Source organism: Chiroxiphia lanceolata, chromosome Z (assembly GCF_009829145.1).
Source record: "Chiroxiphia lanceolata isolate bChiLan1 chromosome Z, bChiLan1.pri, whole genome shotgun sequence".
NCBI lineage: Eukaryota > Metazoa > Chordata > Aves > Passeriformes > Pipridae > Chiroxiphia > Chiroxiphia lanceolata.
This window is the reverse complement of record NC_045671.1, coordinates 42,745,422-42,762,926: the sequence shown is the minus strand read 5'-3', so window position 1 is coordinate 42,762,926 and position 17,505 is coordinate 42,745,422. Positions and strand designations below refer to the sequence as shown.

The following is a 17,505-nucleotide window of genomic DNA, read 5'->3' as shown; positions in this document are numbered from 1 at the left end:
CCATGGCACTAAGTGCCACGTCCAGCCTCATCTTAAAAACCGCCAGGGACGGAGAATCCACCACTTCCCTGGGCAGCCCATTCCAATGCCTGATTACCCTCTCTGTAAAGAATTTCTTTCTAATGTCTAACCTAAACCTCCCCTGGCGCAGCTTAAGGCCATGCCCTCTTGTCCTACTGCTGGCTGCCTGGGAGAAGAGACCAACCCCCACCTGCCTACAACCTCCTCTCAGGTAGTTGTAGAGAGTGATGAGGTCTCCCCTGAGCCTCCTCTTCTCAAGGCTAAACAATCCCAGCTCCCTCAGCCTCTCCTCATAGGACTTGTGCTCCAGTCCCTTCACCAGCATCGTTGCCCTTCTCTGGACCTGCTCCAGCACCTCAACATCTTTCCTGAACTGAGGGGCCCAGAACTGGACACAGCACTCCAGGTGAGGCCTCACCAGTGCTGAGTACAGGGGCAGAATCACTTCCCAGGTCCTGCTGGCCCCACTGTTCCTGATCCAGGCCAGGATGCCATTGGCCTTCTTGGCCACCTGGGCACACTGCTGGCTCATGTTCAGCCTCCTGTCAATCCAAACTCCCAGGTCCCTTTCTGCCTGGCTGCTCTCCGGCCACTCTGTGCCCAGCCTGTAGCGCTGAATGGTGTTGTTGTGGCCAAAGTGCAGGACCCGGTACTTGGCCTTGTTGAACCTCATCCCGTTGGAACCAGCCCAACTCTCCAGTCTGTCCAGGTCCCTCTGCAGAGCCCTCCTGCCTTCCAGCAGGTCGACATTCCCTCCCAACTTGGTATTGTCTGCGAATTTGCTAATGATGGACTCAATCCCCTCATCTAAATCATCGATAAAGATATTAAACAAAACTGGGCCCAACACTGATCCCTGGGGGACACCACTGGTGACCAGTCGCCAGCTGGATGCAGCCCCGTTCACCACCACTCTCTGGGCCCGGCCATCAGCCAGTTCCTAACCCAGCACAGAGTGCCCCTGCCCAAGCCATGGGCTGCCAGTTTTTTCAGGAGTATATTATGGGAGACAGTGTCAAAGGCTTTGCTGAAGTCCAGATAGACTACATCCACAGCCTTCTCCTCATCCACCAGGCAGGTCACCTGATCGTAGAAGGAGATCAGGTTGGTCAGACAGGACCTGCCCTTCCTAAACCCGTGCTGGTTGGGTCTGATCCCTTGTCCATCCTGTAGGTGCTGTGTGATTGCACCCAGGATGATCTGCTCCATAACCTTGCCAGGCACTGAGGTCAGACTGACGGGCCTGTAGTTTCCTGGGTCCTCCTTCCGGCCCTTTTTGTGGATTGGTGTGACATTTGCCAACTTCCAATCATCTGGGACCTCCCCAGTGAGCCAGGACTGTTGGTAAATGATGGAGAGCGGCTTGGCGAGCTCTTCTGCCAGCTCCCTCATCACCCTTCGGTGGATCCCATCTGGTCCCATAGACTTGTGAGGATCCAAGTGGCTCAGCAGGTCGCTGATTGTTTCCTCCTTGATTACAGGGGGACTATTCAGCTTCATATTCCTATCTACATGCTCCAGAAACCAGCTGTCCTCAGAGAGACCTGTCCTACCGTTGAAGACTGAGGTAAAGAAGGTGTTAAATACCTCAGCCTTTTCCTCATCTTTAATAACTATGTTCCCCTCCATGTCCACTAAAGAATGGAGGTTTTCCTTGTCCCTCTTTTTGCTACTGATGTATCTGAAGAAAGACTTTTTATTTTCCTTAACAGAAGTGGTGAGTTCAAATCTTGCCTTCGTCTCTCTGATTTTCTTTCTACATGATCTAACTAATTTCCTGAACTCTTCCTGAGTAGCCAGTCCTTTTCTCCATAATCGGTAGGCTCTCTTTTTCATCCTAATTTCCCTCAAGATCTCCCTGTTCAGCCAGGCTGGCTGTCTTCCCTGCTAGCTTGCCTTTCGGCACACTGGGACAGCCTGCTCTTGTGCATTTAAGACTTCCTTCTTGAAGTATGCCCATCCCTCCTGGACCCCTTTGTTTTCAAGGGCTGTTTCCCACGGTACCCTCTGAACCAGTCTCTTGAACAGGCTGAAATCTGCCCTCCGGAAGTCCAGCGTTGAGGTTTTATTGATGGCCCTTCTTGCATCCCTGAGTATTGAGAATTCTGTTATTTCATGGTCACTGTGCCCCAGATGGACTCCGACCACCACATCTCCCACCAGCCCCTCTCTGTTTGTGAACAGCAGGTCTAGCAGGGCCCCACCCCTGGTAGGGTCATTTACCAGCTGGAGCAGGAAATTATCCTCTATATGCTCTAGGAATCTCCTAGACTGCCTCTTCTCTGCCATGTGGAGTTCCCAGCAGACATCCGGCAGGTTAAAGTCACCCACAAGAACAAGGGTTGGCACTTTTGAGACATCTGCCAGCTGCTTGTAGAAAAATTCATCATCCTCATCATCCTGGTTGGGTGGTCTGTAACAGACTCCCACCAGAATGTCAGCCTTGTTGGCCTTCCCCCTGATTTTGATCCACAGGCACTCAACCTTATTGTTACTGACTTCAAGTTCTAAAGAGTCAAGAGACTCTCTAACATACAGAGCCACCCCTCCACCTCTCCTACCTTGTCTGTCCCTTCTGAAGAGCTTGTAGCCACTCATGGCAGCACTCCAGTCATGTGAGTCATCCCACCATGTTTCTGTGATGGCAACTACATCATAGTTTTCTTGTTGCACGATGGCTTCCAGCTCCTCTTGTTTGTTGCCCATGCTGCGTGCATTGGTGTACATGCACTTCAGCTGGGCTGCTGATTTCGTTCTTAACTCGGGCTTTCTGTCCTTAGGCTGATCACTGGAGAGCCCGGTTTCAATCCCTTCCCCCTTCAAACCTAGTTTAAAGCCCTCCTGATCAGCCTTGCCAACTTATGTGCTACAGTCCTCTTGCTCTTCCTAGAAAGATGAATCCCATCTGATTTTAGGAGACTAGGTACCATGGAGTTTGCCCCATGGTCAAAAAAACCAAAATTCTGACGGTGGCACCAGTCCTTTAGCCATCTGTTGATGAGTTGGGCTTTTCTACTCCTCTCTTTATTTAACTCCTCATCCATCCCAGATAGTACAGGAACTGAGGCAAATATCACCTGTGTTCCTCTCCCATGAACTGACCAACCCAGCGCTTTAAAGTCTTTTTTAATTGTCCTGACACTTCTTCCATTAATGTCCTCACTGCCAGCCTGGACTACTACCAGAACTAGTTTTGCTGAAAATACTGAAAGGACTGATGCAGAACTGGTTACAGATCTGCTCTGAGAAGGCAAAGTTAGCACAGGACTTCAAAATCAGAATAGATGTAAAGATGCATTAAAGAGTTTCTGCTGAGCCCTGACCAGGATCTAGTGTACATTCATGCCCTCAGCGACTGATAAATAACCCTCAGTGACAGCCTACGTACACATTGGTAATCCCAACTACTGATGAACTTCAGTAATGAAATACTGAAAAAGGGGGGGGGGAAGAGAGAGATAAAAGGTATCAGGGCCTGTGCGTAAGGTCTGCCAGGGAAGCAGCACCAGTGTAGGAAAGGCTCTGGGGGATTCCAAACTGTACATGGAGCAGGACTATCAGTATTTTGACCCAAAAAAAAAAAGGCAAACAAAGGACATATTGAAGATGTCTAGTGTTCTGACAGGCACAATTCAGACAGACTGTTCAGACGGGCCATGCCGGGGAGGGTAATCCCCCGTATGGCGCTGTCCCCTCGCCGCCCCGCCCCGGCGCTGACGGCGGCCGGGAGCGGCCAAGCCGCTTCATCCGGGCGCACCCGCCTTCTTTTCCTCCTCCTTCCCGGTGCTCAGTGCCTGGCCATGGACCTGTGGCAGGTGCCGCTGCTCTTCTCCCGCCTGCCTATGTTCCCTTTCTTCGACCTGGCGCACTATGTCGCCTCCGTGGTGGCGTTGAAGGAGCAGCGGGGTGAGCGGGGAGGGGGGGACGGGACGGGCACCTCCCACTCCTTCATCCCAACCCCGGTGTTCTTCCGTCGTGTCCCTGTGTTTCCCTGTGTCTCTCCACCGTGTTTGTGTGTGTCCCCTGTATCACCCGGTATCCCCAGCCCCGGCAGGTTGACGGTGGGCGCCGCTCAAGTGCCGGGGGGTCCCCGAGGGAAGCTGGATAGTCCAGGACGGTGCAAATGGGATTGTGTTCCCTCTGCATTAGTCCGTCAGTAAATTATGTCTAATTGTCTGCAGAAGGCACCGAACCAAGGTTTTCTTCCTTCCCCGAACTCCTGACGAAATCAGCCAGGAGTTTGTTGAAAACCATTTTCTTGAAGTGCTAAGGCTTTCAAAGTGTCGTGAATTAAAGAAAAAGGGCTGAAACTCGTTGAAATTAAGGTGCAGAGAAGGGGTGTGGAACACAGGTCAGTGTGTCCCTCTGTCCAGAACTGCATCAGAGGGGTGAGAGGAGGAATGCTTAACTTGTATCCTTATATCGTTCACACACCCGATGTGTGCAGGAAGTTGTGAAGGCAGTTCTGCCTTCTAGGAAACATAGTTCTGGAATCTAATGTCACTGTGCTTGTGACTTTTCATGTAGTGCCCCATAGATTGTAAAGTGAATTTGGGGAAGCTTTTCAGTCTCAGGACTTTCAGTAACAGGACTTTCTGTGAGTGCTCTCTTCTAGAAAATCTTTTGCACAATGGCTGTTAACCCCAAGCCTGGTTTTTTGTTGTCACAAATATAAGAGATTAGCCTTGTTTTAATGTTTAGAATTAAACTACTTGTGGTGTGCCTTTGGTTAGCTATAGTAACTGTGTATCCGAGACAATAACTAGGAAACTAAACTGGCTTTCAGGATTATAGTGCAAATTTGGGAGTTTCTACTTGCCTCAGATTTCTAAGGCTCTGGTTCGTTTATTGAGAGCTTGTTCTTTAGTCCCTTACTAAATGTGTCAAGGTGAATTTTGACTTCCTGCTGAGGAATTGCACTTAGTAGACTGTGAAGACTGATACAAAATGCTTAGGTACTCTAGAGTCTTCACCAAATTTCATTATTACTGCTAAAATTTTTTAAGGGTGCTGCCTTATGGCATTATGTAATGTATCTATTCCATTCAGAAAGGGACTTTCTAACATTATCATGCACTACTTTTAAACTTTCCTCTTGAATGGACACACCTAAAGACCAGGTTGAGGAGCTCTCCAGTTTGCATCAGCATATTTTTAGTGAGACAGCACTTAAGAGCAGTAGAACTGCTGTCAAAAATCTGATCAGATCCATGCCAGTAATTTATTTTTTTTTATTCTCCAATTTTGATTTAATAGCTGGGTAGTTCAGAACTTTTGAGTATTTTCTAATACTTTGAATTAATAACTGTAATCCAGGTGTCTGCATGCCGCTCTGTTTCTCACTTGTAAGCAGTTTGAACTGAGTATTAAATCATAAATAGCAGTCATTATGAAATAGGATGGATATATTATTGTGGATTAATGTTCTCTAGGCATTACCATATGTTCTTTTTGGAAACTTACAACAGTAACTATATTTGATAGGGAAATAACAGGGCAGCCCTTAAGTGCCTGGTGATGTAAGAATTATGTGGTCAAGTTACAGCCACGTTTATTTTATCCCAGATTACTGACTCATTAAAATACCAACCCATCCCCACTGCTTAAAATCAGGCTCAGTGTGGGCATTTGTACCATGGATGGGTGCACAATAACTGGGACTTTTCCAGCCCTCCTAATTAGATTTTCTTGCTCACTTTTGAGTGCTGGCAAACTACAGCAGTGACAACCAACATGTTGCTTTCCACATGTTTTAAAATAAGAGTTCTTGGTTGGTGTATTTGGGATGGCTTAGGAGTTTCTAGTTTGTGACTCCAGTCAGTTGTAGAACTGGCAATTTTCTCTCTTTGGGATGGAGGGGCAGCAAGAGGTGTTGAGGGTTGAGAATATCTCATATTTGGAAGCAATGTGCTGGTTTTGTTCTTGCCATTTTTCTATGACATGTTTCAAGTGACTTGAAAAGAACTAATTTTTTTTGCGTAGGTTTTGCTAAATCAAGTCTGACTATGTAAACCCTTTATCTTAATTAATGTTATTATGTATAGTTGAATGGGGTACTAGAAAAACTTGTAAAAATCCTCCTGGTCTGCTCTCTAGATGTGTATGTGGTATTTATTCCTGATTGCCTATTTGGAACATGTTGGAAAGGTTAAAGCAGATCTTCTCCTACTGACAGAAGTAGTTAGCTGGCAAGGGTTCTTGGTTCTTTTTTTTTGTTACTGTCGTCTAGAAACAAGATTTAAAACTATATTCAAAAATAGTCCTTGTGTTTTGAAGCCTTATCTTTACTTTCTAAAGTGTACCTTTGCAGAACTCTGCAAAGAAGTGGCTTTCTGGCAGATGAACCTTTGCATGGTTGTATGATGCCTCATTAATTCTGCAGGATGCATCAGAGGACAAATATAAATGACCACTTGTTTAAAAACATGTGACCTACTTAAAACTGAGTTTGTCTTTTGAAACGTTACACCCCAGTTGTAATTTAGGTGGCAATGCTAAGATGATCTTTAAATTAGTGTCAGCATTTTTTGCCTCATTTGCTTTTATGGTGGGTATATTCCTTGTTAGAAAGTGGGTGTGAATTGTTACATACTGGCACTTGAGCCGAGAAAATTCTAATGTTGACCTGCAGAAAAATCTTGAAGTCCAGTAGCATTTCCAGTCTCTTGTAAAATGAAAAAAAATTACCTGCTTTGTTGTGGACTTTACTCATAGAGGGCAGTCTGGTAATAATAGTAGTAATTCTTATATGTGTCCTCAAAAGTGAAAAACACTTGCTGCTAGTCGTGGGGAAGAGTGCAGAAGTGGTGATTGCTGAAAGGCAGGACAATGGATTTGGAAAGAGAACAGATACCTAATTAATTTTAAAACAACTCTGACATTTCATTAATTTTTTGGTATTTTCTTGTCGTTGCAAGAAAAGGAATTTGGTCTTTTCATGCTACATTAACGTGGCTGTGTCATCAGACAAGAACAGTTACATGTGAAGCTACTGTAGTTCTTTTGGACCAACGTATGTCCACTTAATATAATTTGTGTCTGTTTGTTTTTCTGAATGGAATGGTTGTCCGTATTTTTACTTTTTTTTTTTAATTGAGGAAATCTTAATGTAGTAAGGACAAGCCATTCATATTTTGCAAGTGTCTTACCCTTTTCAAATATGTTGGTGAAAATAGATCTACATTCAGTTATATGGGATCTGGGTGTAATGGCCCACTTTATATTTTTACTTTTGCTCTTAAGTAACATTATCAGATTTTCTCCTGTGTTAATTTTTTGCACATGAACACGATTGAAGAAGTGGTCATATGCAATACCAAACCTGAGCACAACAGATTTGGAGCACCAGGTATGAAAAATAACATGCAAAATAGTGAAACATATAACAGATGTTATTTTATATTCAGATATTCTGAAATACATAGGAGTGCTCATTTTTATAAGTTGGCTGTTACATAGGAATTTAGATAGTGCCACAATACATGATATCTGTGCCAGCACTAAAACTATAAAAATCTTGTTAATATGTTAAATGAACTGTATTGAGAGTGCTGTATGGTCTTTTATATGTTTGAGCATCTCCTTTTGGGCAAGAAGCTTCTTTTCCCGCAGAAATGCCTGAAAAATCCAGAGTTTCCCCTCTGAATTGGGAACAGATGCGAGATTTCATTTTGGGGCAGACAGAGGTGCTTTTGTGAACTTCAGCCTTTGGACTATGGAAAGTTAAACTTGTTCAGGCAAACAGAGCTCACCAGCAGTGAGTGTAAAGGGGAAGCTTTAACATTGGACTTTTGAAGTGGAAAAAAACAACTACTTGAGAATATTTTTATCTTTGATAAAGTGGTGTTTCCCCCTGAAACTGCTTAATGCTTCCCATTACCTCCAGCATAACCCTTTAATATTGAATACTGTTTTGGCATATTTCTGTTGCAATTTAAAAGGGATAATTTATTTCAAAATAACAAAATAAACCAAACTGTCAACCTTTTAATAACAAGGGAAACTTACATTTATTATTATGGCTTCAGGTAACCTGTTTTCAACTCTTCAGGAGTCAGGTGAAACTATTTAATAATTGTTTTGGATACTGTTTTCATTTTTGTCAGCAAACACAGCAAGGCATTATGAGGGAAAAGGAAAACAGTGACCCTGAATTCTTGGAACACTCAGAAGCAGAAATGGAATTTGTAGAATAACCCTCAAAATGTTACCTATCCTGTGCAGTTCAGCAAAGCCACTTCTGTGTTTTTAATACAAATTTGAAAGCAAGTGTATATCTATGCCAAGCTATTAACAATGAGACCTCTCAGCCATGCTCTGAAAGCTTTTTTTTCTTGGTAGCCAAAATTATAACAAACCAATGCACAAAAGATGTTCAGAGAGCACATTCTGTTTAGATAGCGAATGTTAAAGCCAGTGTGCTTTAACTTTGTATTTCTGAAGAGTTTTCCTGTGAAACCCTACAAATTGCTGGAGGATTTTTTCATTACCTAAAGGAGCAATGTTGGACTGAATGGTTGAAAAATACTGCCTTTTAGAAGGTGATGTGAGTCTCAAATGTTCATTTCTGTTTTTGCATCTTTTCACAGGAGCTGTGGAGGTGTCAGTCCGGAGTCCATTTGCCTGCTGGTTTAGTGCTATGCTTCATTGCTTTGGTGGTTCACTTTTGTCCTCGTTGATGCTTGCAGAACCTCCAGTTGCATTTCTGGCCAAGGGCGCAAATATTCTGCTGGCGTCTTCAGTCTGGTAAGCAGCCACAATTGAGTTGGATGGGTAACATTGGTTCTGAGGAAGATACATGTAAGCTGATACTACACCATTGAGGTTCCATGAAAATCAGTGCCTTGACTTAAAAGTGTTATGGATTTGGATCCTATCTCTTCATCCAGAGTCACTGCAACAAAATAGCTGTTAGGATCCTTCTTCTGTGGGAATAGAATGCTTGTAAGGGAGCAGTTCTTATGGGCTGTTGTATAACAAAGTGCTCTGTTGCTAGACTAGACTTGTCTTAGGTTTTTATAGTTTTCCTGGTCAAACAGCTGAAAACATTATTTTGTAATAAAGTGATTTTCATTTGCTGGTTTTTGGACACAGGTAAGTCATAGATGCAATCTAGTTTTATAAAAGTAGCTCTTGAAGGGTACATGCAAAAATTCTGGACTTTTCTGTAGCTGCGGATCCAAGACAGATCTTTTTTCTCCTCCGGTTTCTGCCACCAGACATGACTTTTTTTTTTTCTGTGTTTTGTCCCTTCCCAAGTGGATGGGTGTTGTAGTTGAAGACAGAGCTGAATGGGAAGTCAGGTATGTGGCAATTTGGCCTGTTTTGAAATTCAAAAAAAGAGCTGGAGCTATTGTCATATAAATGTGGCCTTTCAGTGAATTTAATTTATTCCAGAAAGTGATCTTTGAAGAAAAACTCAAACTTAACAAAAATTATGATCAGCACTGGAGTTTTGAATTTTAAAAGCTCAATTCCTGCCTAAGAAAGAGTCTGACCTGCTTAGAATCCTTTAGCTCCTAGTAGCTCCTTAGGTTTTATAATTGCAAATGAATTAAAATGAAAGTGTTTCTGTCTGTCTGTATATGTTTTATTAGTTTTCTGGCCTTTGTGTTGCAGTGAAAGATGACAGATTTTATTTAGACAGGGGAGTGAAATGAAAAATGTGCAATAATTAGTGCATTATTAACAAAGCTTATAGAATCTGCCTATGGTTGCTTAACAAGTGATGTGATTACAAGTACACTTGAAGAGAACATGATTTCTCTTGAACTTTACATGGTCAAATGTGATTTGCTGTGCACAAACAAAACAGAGCTTTAATGACGAGCTGTGAATGTTATGAAACCTTCTAAGCTCCTACTTTTACAAAGTTCTCTCTTCATGACTACAACGACCTTAATTCTCGGTCCCGGATCGTGCAAAATGAAATTCCCCAAGCCAGACATAAAATAAGGGGGGTTGTGCTACACTTGAGAAGTGCTCCTAAATAGTCTGTAGGACAGCGGCATCTACTGTTGGCAGAGGTTACAGCAGAAGTGCCGTGGTCGGTCTGCAGGGTCAGGTTCAATCCTATTATCAGTGCTTCAGGGTCCTAATCTCACCTCCTACAGCTGTAAATTAATTCTGATGAGGGTTGTCTGTTGAGTAGGTGGCTTAAATGGCTGTTTGCAGTAGTCTCTAAAATACATGCTTTGTACATGTCTTTGGCTTCCTATCAGCTGAAGCTTGGTTGCATACAAAGGCATCTGACTTTACAGTGAGAGAAAAAGGGACAGGAAAGGCCTTAGGAAGTCTTGGTAGAGAGGACTGAGCTCAAAAGCCTCAAGAAAAGCCCCCGTGTCTCTTTTAGAAAATGGAAAGATATCCTTCCCATTTTTAAATACTTTCTCTGCTTTTACTTAATTATTACTCTCTTATTCCTGTGCTGAAATAATCTACTTAACATAACTGAATCAAGTTACTTAGTCTTGGTTGTTCGTTTTTAATTTAATTCAGTTCTCTGTAAGAACTAAATTTCGTTTATTAAGAGATACAATAAAACAACACATAATCTAATCTTTTAAAATATACTGTCATACTAGGATTTCATTGTTAGCCATCTTTACTTTGTTCTAAAAGCAGAGATGATTGTTAAATTTTGAGTTGATCAAAGATATTGTTAAATTTTGAGTACTGTGCTTTCAGTGCTTTGAATAAAGAAATGTGCTTCTTACTGGCAAGCTGGAAAAGCTAGAATTGGTGATTACTAAGATGTTAAATGTGTTTGAAAAGAGCTGTGCATTTCACTTGGCATGACACTAACTAGTAGAGGCATTCTTGCTGAGGTTACATAATTCCATGTACCTGCAGTATGAAAGCACAGGTCAACATTTAATTTACCACCCTGTTGTAATCCTATTAAAAAAACCCCAACAAACAAAACCAAAAACAAACCCCAAAACAAAACAAAACAAAAAAAAACCCCAAAAAACCCCAAACAAAACCAAACCCCCAACCAAACATAAAATAACTCACAAAATAAACAGAAGGTTAGTCAGACACAAATTTAATAATTTGAATCATAAAAACATGGTATGCAAACTATAGAACAGGTGGTAAAATTTAACACTGTTTCTCATGTACTTTAAGAGATTCTTCTCTAGGACAATGAGGCGGTAAGGTAATGTTTGATTTTTGGTGCAAGAGCTCAAGTGTGCTTAGAAGCTTTCCAAATTTGTCCCAACATGTGTATCACAAGACAGTGAGTTATGCATTACTAATCATATTCCAAAAAATAGCTTTAAAGATTATTAAAAGGTAATTCCTTAGCAAAAATGTTCTCATGATTTCCAGGTATCTGGTGTTTTACTGCCCACAAGACATTTTCTGCCGGTGCTTTTCCTTTCTGCCTCTTCGTCTCCTGGTTGCAGGAATGAAGGAAGTGACTAGGACTTGGAAGATAACAGCTGGAGTTGCACATGCAGACAGTCACTTCAAAGATGCCTGGCTTGTCATGGTGGCTGTGGGCTGGGCCAGAGGTAACGTACACCACGTCTTGTTCTGACGGCTTGTGATTTTTTGAAGTGGTGTTTAAGTGTCTGGCCTGCCAGCATTAACTGTAGCACCATCCTTGCTGTGATGGATGTGATGGTCCTGATGAAGTCTGTTATCCCCTCAAGGAAAAAGCCTATGCAACAGTTTTTCTGTCTGGATTAAGGATGACATTGAGTGACTTGGAGGGACCTTTGTTTTATCCCTTCAGGTCTTATGAGAACTTGTAGGATGGGCAGTTGATGACAATAAAGAAGTAGATCTTCTGTGTAGCTGTTGCTAAACTTATAAACAGCATTATTTCCTCAGAGCTGTCTCTTTACACATGGCTGAAGAAGAGAACTAGTTATCTTAGTTTTTTGCGTTGTAACTATTACTCAGTTTTAAACATAGGAATGAACGTTCTTGCCTGCATGCTGTTTGGAGCAGAACTCTGGCAACTACCTTCCTAGTATCTCTATTTGTAGTCACACCATTAGAAGAATCCCTCCTGGAGGTGACTGTGCAGCTCTTGTTTCTGCTGGATTCTGTTCTTCTGTGGGAAGCAACAATATGATGATCTAACGTGTTCTGTTCCCAGGTTGCAGCACAGATCAGTCTCATTGGCCACAGTGTCTAACACCTCCTTATATCTTGTACTCTTTTAATGTAAAAATACATACCCACTTTTCTCACAGAGGGTCGTCATAGTTTATAGAGACATTCTCTGTACTTATGATGACATGATGAATGCAATCATATCAACCTCTAGAGATGTACCTTGGCAGTCCAGGCATTTGTGGTGATGAGTGCCTCAGTTCAGGTGTTGTCACTTAAAGGTAAAACTCTGGAGTTTCATGTGGGCTGTTCAAATCATGCTTGTATAAAAGATTGGATTAGTCTTTTTAAGTCTGGGCTTTGGGTGCCACATTTAGCACCTGGTGGCATGACTTTTGTTGTGAGCAATAATAGATTGCACAGTAGTGGTAGCAGTCAGTGGAGGTTTATCGTAAATCTTTGCCATTTCAGGAGCTGGTGGTGGCCTAATTTCCAACTTTGAGCAGCTGGTGAGAGGAGTGTGGAAACCTGAAACCAATGAACTACTGAAGATGTCCTAGTAAGGTTTTCTTTTAACATGTTAATTGTTGTTTTGTTACCTTCTTCAGTTGGCATTCACTTTAAGTGTTTGAGGTCTAAAAAAAAGCAGTAGAAGGTGCTTATACTCAATGTTTTGTTCTACATCCTGTGAAAGAGGGGTTGATGATATTTTAATCATTTTATGTTCACATCAGTAGAACAGCAAATGGGAGAGACAAATCAACAAAAATTATGTATCAGAAAGCAAGTATTGAGCCAGTGTGGAGTTGCTAGAAAGTAGTATTGACTCAATTTTCTTACAGGGATGTGGTCCTCTAGCCAAAATGAAAGGACAGTGGTACCAGAAGTGTATAAGTGAAGTCTGCACTTCTGGTACGTGTTCTGAGCATCATTAAAATGGCTTCCTTTGAACATTGTCACTTTCGCTTCCGGTGCTACTTTCCTCCATAAATATCAATTATTTGAGGAGGTGCAAATTGGTTATTCAGTATAGCAAAAATGTCCAGGAGGATAGGAAATGTTACTTCTCTTGCAGAAGGAAAGAATGGGAATATTACATGGCTCTTGTAAAATGGGAATTGAAACAGGCTGGAAAGACACAAGCTATTATTGTAAGTCAAAATAAGGTCACTGCAATAATTTCCTAAAATTCTTTTGATCTTTCCCATGTTACTCTCAGGTCTTTAAAAACAATATTTTTTTTAAATCTTGCTTTTCTGCAGCCACTCTTAGACACAGAATAACAGAAATGACATTTGCAGCCTGTTCTTTGGCAGTATTTCAACTTTTTGTGGATTGTGTGAGTTGTTGGCGTTTTCTGAAATTCCAGGTATTTAGAATTTATCTCCCTCTGTCAGTGCCTAAGTGGCAGTCTTGAAAGCAAACTTCCAGAAAGAAGAGGACACTGTCAAAAATAGCACTGTAAACCCAAATAACACTTGTTCTTACAGGTGCAACACCAGAGCAGTGCTTACTGACTGTCACCACTTGCATATATTCTCCTTTTCCATGGTGGATATGGCTCAAAGTAACTCAAAAAAGATCTTTAAAATTTCGTTTTTATATAAATCTTAAGAACATTAAATTGAACTAAGTTACAAAGTTAAATGGATCAAACATCCTGCAAGTGGATGAGTTGAGTGTATACGCAGAGTTGCTTTTTGGAGTTCCTGAGCAGGAAGTTGGTGCAGCAAATCTCTGAGTTACTGAAAAGACAGTGAAAGATGTGTCTACCCTGGAAGCTCTGTAATAACAGGAATGTCACCTGCACAGGTCACATGTACGTGGAGATTAAGAAATGCACAGAATTCTTCTGCCAGTGTATTGGTGCTCTCTCTTGAAAAGACTGGAACTAACCAAAGTTCTCTTGTTTTCTGGCTGCATGCCTAGCAAGGGATTTACCATCACAACCAAGATCTGTACTAGAATGGGAATCTTTGCATGTCTTAAGCAAGCACAGCTGTGTTGGCAAAACCTGGTAGCATAGGCCTGGCTCAAATTGGGCCTAAACTGACTACAACCCTAGAGCTGCTGGACTGTTACAGTGGACCAAGACCTTGACTATGTTGCACTTCAACACCTTAAGCGACTCCTTGGAGTAACTAACTACTGGAGTATAGTAGAGGAACCTGTTTTTAAGTCTAGTCTGAGTGTGCAAGCTTTATGATTTAACTCTTCAGTAAAATGTATTGGGAGAGGATGAAGGGAAGCAAGCTGATGTATAGAGTTTGAATAGAAGCATTATTTGAGAAGGATTTGCCAAATAGGAACTTGCTGGGTGTGTAAAGTAGTGCTGAACTCATTCTTGTCCATGTTACGGACAGAAAGTGTAGTAAAGTGAAAGTCTTAATGTAATTATGTCTAGGTTTTAGACCTTATTACTGTTACAACAATTTTTCATTAGTTCTATTCAGAAAAAATTCTTTTGCACAATTAAGAATATTTACTGCTTTCTAGGCCATCTTTTGCTGTAAAGAAGAAAAATTAACATTATTTGTTTGACTTCCAGCCCTGTGAAGATAACTTTGATAGGAGCAGTTCTTTTCACCCTGCAACACAGCCAGTACTTGCCAATTGCAAGACACAACCTTGTGTTTTTATACACCATCTTTCTTGTCATCTTGAAGGTAAGAATTTGGAAGTGTTGCAAGTAACTGAATAATAGGAAATATTTTATTTAGTTATTAGAATGCGTGCTTCTGGGTAGGAAAGCCAGCTCGTAGTAAAGTCAGAAAACTGTATTTAGTCTTCTCTACACAAGCAGAACAGAAGACCTATTCTGTTACTGGTACTGTTCAATGTATGGGGAGAAAAAAAAAAGAGAAAGAAGTCAGGAATTTTGGCACCCAACATTTGATATTCCAGGCTTATATGTCTTTAACCTCAAACAAAGCTTATGCTTGTTGAAAGAAACAAAGACAAAGTTCTTTGTCTTTTATGTGTTTGCAATACAAGCCAACCAGACTCTCATCTAGCTTAAAGTATTTGCAAAACAAGTATTTAGGCAGGAAGAGAAAGTATATCAAAACCAGTCTGAGGTAACTGTATATGCTTTTATAATAAAATAGGCACTCTTGAATTCTTCAGTCCCTCCAGTCTTGTTCATTTCCAGGATGATGCCTGTCTTCAGGATTATGAGCTAATAAGAAAGCACAGTCTCTGTTAGCAGAAATCTGTCAATTTTAAGAACTTCAGAGCTGCTGTTGAACAGATCAGAGACTGACTGAAAGTGGTGGTTGCTAGTCCTTTCTGTGAAGTAGCTGACAACTTTAGTTCTACAGACGTTGCTTTAGGGAGCCGAGACTTTGAGCTAATGTTCATGATTCTTCACCTAAACCAGTAAGGCATTGTTGAACTGGGGATGCTGGGAATGGAGAAGGAAAGGAATATTATTCTGGAACTGAGAGATTACAGCTCTCTTCAGGAACTGGCTGTCAGAGTACACTGAAGTGACTAAATCCTTACACTGAAGGTCATACTGACAGTCAGGAACTTGAGCACCCACTTAATAGCAACCCACTAATAAAGCAACAGTTGTGGATCTGGCATAGTCCTGTAATAATGTCTTTTAGAAACTTGTCATGTCTCTGAAAGCTGTAGAAACTGTTGCAATATAAACTTGTCCAGTACCTGGATCTATAAAACAGTGTTTTCTGCCCTGATTCCAAGTTATGTGTCCTAAGGAATTTCTACCTAAACCTATGAACTTTATGGAACGAGTATGGCTGTCTGAAATTCTAATTAAAGTCTGGTTGTGCATATATGTTTAGGTGCTTACACATTTATTGTAACTTGATCCTTGTTCTTCTTAGGTAAAAACGATGTTGACAAGATGTGCAACTTCTCCACTTGCTCCCCTTGAGGCTGCATTAGGCCATGTGCTTTTTGGCTTGCGAAAGGCACCTTCCAAAGTGAAGGGTGAAAGTGCCACATCTTCCAATCGCTCTTCAGTCTGTGACCGGCCCTCTGAGCAGCACCACGATGGTGTTAAGAAAAGACAAGCAAAGAAAACAGAATAAGTGACTTGAAATCCTTGATGGTCTTGACCACTGAAGATGTTTTAATGCCAGATTAGGCTGGCTGAGGAGTTTCTTTAAGGAAATGCATTTGTGAGGAGAGAACAGGACTGTGTTGTGGTTCGCCTTTGGAATATGTTATGTAAGCTACTGTTCCTATGTCTGAATGCCCAGGTTGGATTTGTAAGTTAAAACTACAGTTTTTTATATACTTACAAGTTTACTAATTTTTGTATTCGTGATAACTTAAGGTGCTCACACGCTAAAAGGGTAGTTTTGAAAACGTGAAAATCATATTTGTTAATTTTTCTGATATTTCACTTGTTTCACCTCTTCCTAGCCAGCAGTTCTTATGTTTCATTTGGATAACATTGATTTGTACTGTCAAGTGTTCACTGTAGCACATCCCAAATAAGAAAGTCATCATCTGAGTAAGGCATAATCACATTGCACTGTGTAAAATCATAAAAATGTACCACACTAATGCCTTTAACTAGAAGAATGACCAAATTATTGTTGTAATTCACATTGCACTGGTCTAGGTTTTCTGCATTTACTGAAGTGTTTTTCAATATTTTTATATTTTTTAAAATGAGAGTAAATTACTGGCACTTTAAAAAATCTTTACAGTTAGCAAATAGAAATATTCGATATTTTTGTTGTTGGCTTACTTTGACACTTACTTTGCAAGCATTTGATATGTAGGTGTTTTTCATGTTACATTGGGGATTTGCATGTGGTTTGTAGTTATCTTTCAGTTCACCTGAGACTAGACATCTCTGCCTGCATTTTTGTCCAAGCATATGCACTTTTTTCTTTTCAAAGACAAACTTTCTTATAAAAAAGAAGATTGGACAGTACATTTGCCTTGTTCACTTAGCACCCTGGGCTTGAAGACAGGGATGAGGAGCAGAAGGAAGCCCCTGTAATCCATGATGGAAGGGTCAATGACCTGCTACACCACTTAGGACACTCAGAGTCCATGGGGCCAGATGGGATCCATCCAAGGGCACTGAGGGAGCAGTTGGAAGAGCTTCCTGAGCCACTTTCTGTCACTGACCAGCAGTCCTGGCAAACTGGGGAGGTCCCAGTTAACTGGAAGTTGGCAAATGTGACACACATCTACAGGAAGGGTTGGGAGGAAGGATCTGGGGCACTTCAAGCCTGTCCTTGGTGCTGGGGAATGTCATGGGGCAGATCATCCTGAGTGCCATCATGCAACATGTACAGGACAACATGGGGTCAGGCCCAGCCAGCCTGGGTTTAGGACAGTCAAGTCCTGCCTGACCAGCCTGGTCTTCTATGACAAGGTGACCCATCAGTGGATGAGGGAAAGGCTGTGGATGTGTCTACCTGGTCT

The 17,505-nt window shown here is 41.6% G+C and overlaps 1 protein-coding gene across 1 annotated transcript; it reads left to right on the top strand.

Moving 5' to 3' along the window:
* The first annotated feature begins 3,743 nt into the window (after positions 1-3,743).
* TMEM38B (transmembrane protein 38B) lies at positions 3,744-16,663 on the top strand. Its single transcript, XM_032676388.1, has 6 exons — positions 3,744-3,927; positions 8,610-8,766; positions 11,356-11,540; positions 12,562-12,649; positions 14,639-14,756; positions 15,942-16,663. Exons 1-6 carry the CDS (start codon positions 3,822-3,824, stop codon positions 16,146-16,148), a joined length of 861 nt encoding a protein of 286 aa, XP_032532279.1. The 5' UTR covers positions 3,744-3,821; the 3' UTR covers positions 16,149-16,663.
* Positions 16,664-17,505: the final 842 nt, after the last annotated feature.

Coding starts and splice junctions, on each gene's coding strand:
- TMEM38B (XM_032676388.1), top strand. CDS start 3,822: ATGGACCTGTGGCAGGTGCCGCTGCTCTTCTCCCGCCTGCCTATGTTC. Junction 3,928..8,609: donor GGCGTTGAAGGAGCAGCGGG/GTGAGCGGGGAG, acceptor ATCTTTTCACAG/GAGCTGTGGAGGTGTCAGTC. Junction 11,541..12,561: donor GGCTGTGGGCTGGGCCAGAG/GTAACGTACACC, acceptor TTGCCATTTCAG/GAGCTGGTGGTGGCCTAATT.